Source organism: Mesoplodon densirostris, chromosome X, assembly GCF_025265405.1.
Source record: "Mesoplodon densirostris isolate mMesDen1 chromosome X, mMesDen1 primary haplotype, whole genome shotgun sequence".
Taxonomy (NCBI): Eukaryota; Metazoa; Chordata; class Mammalia; order Artiodactyla; family Ziphiidae; genus Mesoplodon; species Mesoplodon densirostris.
The window spans coordinates 98,464,606-98,468,477 of NC_082681.1; the positions used below are offsets into that span (position 1 = coordinate 98,464,606).

At 46.6% G+C, this 3,872-nt stretch overlaps 1 protein-coding gene across 1 annotated transcript; it reads right to left on the reverse strand.

Annotated features, from left to right (window-relative positions):
* Nucleotides 1-1,721: 1,721 nt before the first annotated feature.
* LOC132482642 (putative deoxyribonuclease TATDN2) lies at nt 1,722-3,548 on the reverse strand. The gene has a single exon (XM_060087953.1). The coding sequence runs from the start codon at nt 3,546-3,548 to the stop codon at nt 1,722-1,724; it is 1,827 nt and encodes a 608-aa protein (XP_059943936.1).
* Nucleotides 3,549-3,872: the final 324 nt, after the last annotated feature.

The window sequence follows — 3,872 nt, forward strand, 5'->3', positions numbered from 1 at the left end:
ATCTATGCTATATTCAGTGTTATTTATAGGAAATATGAACTGTCAAGTTCCTGGTAGAGCTTGATCTTTTTCATTTATTTCTTTTATTATGGATTACATCTACCTGCAGAATATAGGTGGCCTTTCAACCTTGCCTTGCCTTGTAAATTAAAGAGGAATGCTAGAACTAGGATGGCTTATTACTCTATTCTCTTACTAATATCTGCCACCTCGCCCAAATACTATCATTAACTGCCAGGTGTTAATGAAGTTAGTTATTCATTCGTATGTTAATCCAAGAAATCTTTGCTGAGTGCCTGCTCCGTTCCAGGCACTCTTCTAACATCGGGTGTATGTACAGTGTGAACGAGACTGACAAGCTTGTAAACTTACAATATAGTGGGGAAGATAACCAATGAACACACATATCTATTAACAACACAATCTCAGACAGGGCTAAGTGCTAGGATTAAATCAAAATAGTAAGTCCAGGATTTTTTCCTCCCAGGTGAGGTGAACACTTACAGACTGGTGGTCAGGGAGGGCTTCTCTGTGGAGGAGACTTCTGAGCTGAGAACCAGATGGTGAGGAGCCAGCTGATTTTTCTGGATCCTCATAAATAGGCACAAAGGAAACTAGAGAAGTCTGAAGTATGCTGGGCCTCTTTTCATTGATTTAGTTTTCAAGAGTAAAAGAGATTTTCCATTTTAAAAATGGAATTTCTCATCCAGTAATCGGACTCCTAGACTTAGGTGTGTGCCTTGGATGGCAAAGCTGAATTTCCTAACTCAAATGTTTTCCTTAAAATGTGAGTTCATTTTAATTTCTCAAGGAGGAAGGCTGTTTGCCAAATGGGCAGCTGAAGCTCTTCTCTGTTTCTGCCCTTGTGGAGAATGGTATTTCTAAGTGATATACATTTGGGCCTTGTTAAGAATCAGAGCAATTTGAATGAAGAGTTGCTATTACTAGTATGCTAGTTATCTGAAGAGCTTTGGAATTATCCAAGTGTGGGAAGGGAGTTCAGTTCAGATTCAAAACTCATCTCCTCAGTGGTTGTAAAATTCAACCGATTTGGCTCCCATCGATTCTAAGGTCCCCCACAGCCCTCCCTGGCACATGATGACTATTAACTAATTTTTATCTAAATTCACTTCCTCTTAGATGAAATGCTACTGTTGGTTTATCTTTAGAAATAAGAAATTGCAAGTTGAACAGTCACTGAATTTATAAATTTAATAACAACCCATATGGACTATAGAATTCCTATAATAACAAATACATTTTGGGAACAAACGGAACAAATCACCTAGCTCACTTCTAAAATTCAACATTCCTTGCTTTTTTTTTTTTCAAAGACAAGTAGGTGGGTGACTTTAGTCACCAACTGCTCAGAAACACAGGCTGCAGAGAACGGGGATTTGGATTAGCAAACCAGAACCTTATGGAACTCTTTCTTCTCTACTGACTACCCTGGCACAACTGGGAGGGAAGGAAACCCCTAATAACATCAAGGGCAGTTCCCCTTAGTCTTCCTCCCATCCCACTGCACCCCACCCTACCAGCCAGAAGCAGGAGTCTCATGAAGAAGTTTTGCGGAGAACATCCTGTCCTGGTTTCTTCTGTTCCAATGGGCTTGCCAGACACATCCTTGACCTGGGACACAGGCAGAGTTCAAACCAAGTCTATGTTGTCAGCCTGCTGGTCTCCCTTTTCTGGAAGACTCCTGACTGTGCCCTCTCTGCTTAAATATTGTAGAGGCGTCTAGTGTTCTCTCGTAAGGTGGCCAAGGTGTGGGAGAGTGGCAGTTCTTTGATTCTGGCAATCTCTCGAACCGTATGCAGGGCCAGGCCTGGGTGGGCAAACGGGCAAAGGCTTTTGGGAACTGCACGAGGGAGGAAGTAGGGAGCATCGGTTTCTACGATGATTCTCTCCAGTGGGATGTGTTTCACAGCATACCGGACCCCCCAGGCGTTAGGGTAAGTCAGGACTGCAGTGAAGCCCACAAACATGTTGGGGAAGTAGTCCAGAAGGGGCTTGATGACTGCGTAACTGCCAATGAAGCAATGCCTATGGATCTTGTAGTCAGAGGGCACATATTTTTTCAGGATGACCATCAGATCTTCCTCAGCTCCTCGGCAGTGGATCATCACGGGCTTCTTTAGAGACACAGCCAGCTGCAGCTGTCTCTCAAATATCTTGCACTGCTGTGGGATACGTGTGCTGCACTTATGGGAGTAATCCAAGCCAATTTCTCCATATGCTACAGCCTTGGGGTGCTGTAAGGCTTGCACAATATCGATTTCATGATACAACTGGTAGTAACGTGCAAAATGGGGGTGACAACCAAAGGCCCCCCAGACCAGATCCTCTTTCAACAGCTCCTCCCATAGACCATCCTTCAGTGTGCGAGGATCAGAGAAATCAGTGATGCACCCGTGAAATTCCTTAGGGAAGGACCAGCTATAGACTTCTCTGAACTCGTTAAACGTCCCTTTGAAAGACAACTTGGAATAGAGCATGTTCAGGTGACAATGGGTATCAATGAAACCCTCCTGTAGGTTTTGTTTCCAGTGGCTCCTTGGCAGGGAACAAGATGCATGTCCTCCCCAAGAATGTGATGGTGTCTCCTCTTGGAGATGGTGTCTCCTCTCCTTCATCCCAGCTTCTGAACTTGTAGAGAAATGAAATGAATGAGAATTCGGAGACTGATCTTCTGATGCCTTCAGTTCTCCGGGCCAGGTTGAGGAGTACACTGGAAGATTGAAGGTATGACCACTCAAGGAACTCTGGCTGCTCTTCCCAGCCTGGGATGTGTTGCTGCTGCTGCTGCCGCCCATGAAGAAAGAGCAAGGAGGCTTGGGACTACTGGGCCAGTAGCTGACAGAGTCATGCCAAGGACCACTATACAAATTAGGCCAGTAGATGAAAGGCTCAGCTGTGAAGGATGGAGGCGTTGAAATTCTTGCGGGACTGAGTGAGACTGGCTCCTCCTGAGGGAATCTGAGGGCAGAAATCTCATCCACGTCAGACCAGCCACCTCCTGAAGAAGGGTGCTCAATTACCATACTCTTACCTTGATGCTTTTGGATTTGTGAATGATAGTCAGGTCCGCCTAGAAATTTTAGGGCTGGAGAGGCTTCTTCAAAAATGAGTGCCCCTGGGTCACCAAGTGGCTTCTCACGATGTACCATCATTCTCCTGTCACAGAAGTCGCTGATCTCTATCTTCTCTCTGACCTCTGAGGCAGACACTATTCTTTGAGGAGCAGAAAAGGGGACATCCGTGGCTGATCTTCCTCCAGAGCTGGGCTGCTGTCTTGTGCTCCATTCTGTACTAGTGGCAGCCTCTCCTTCTGCCATCAATGTTCCCAGAATGCCCTGGATCGCCTTCACAAATATCATTGAAGAGCCTTGGTCTTGCTGTCTAGCCCAGCTTCTCTGGCCCTCGTCTGCTTCCCCAGTCTCATTATTCTGACCCTCAGCTATGGCTGCAAATTTAGGGTTTACAGAGCTATAGAAACTATCTTTGGAGATACCTGTCAGGTTGTAGGCATCCTCTGGAGAAGCCATTTCTTCTAGAACGGGGCTGGCAAAGCACAAAGGGGATGGCGCTGAGGCGATTCCACGGACGAGAGGAACCCGGCGTGCTCCGAATCAGGTAGTCTTTGGAGGTTGCTCCACCCACACGCGAACCTGAGGAATGGGGGGAAGAGTATAAAGAGAAGTAAAATGAGGAGGTGGAATTTCCCTGACAGGATGAAGCCCAGGAAACCTCGGCTTGAAGGCCACAAGGACCTCCTTCTGAGCTTTCGGGCACCCGGGCGGCTAGGCTCCCCAGAACGTAATGCAGAGCCCTAAGCTGGCTGGCTGGAGGAGGCCACGTCACTGGGCCCC

Excerpts from the sequence above, each read along its gene's own strand:
- LOC132482642 (XM_060087953.1), bottom strand. The coding sequence starts at position 3,548 with ATGGCTTCTCCAGAGGATGCCTACAACCTGACAGGTATCTCCAAAGAT.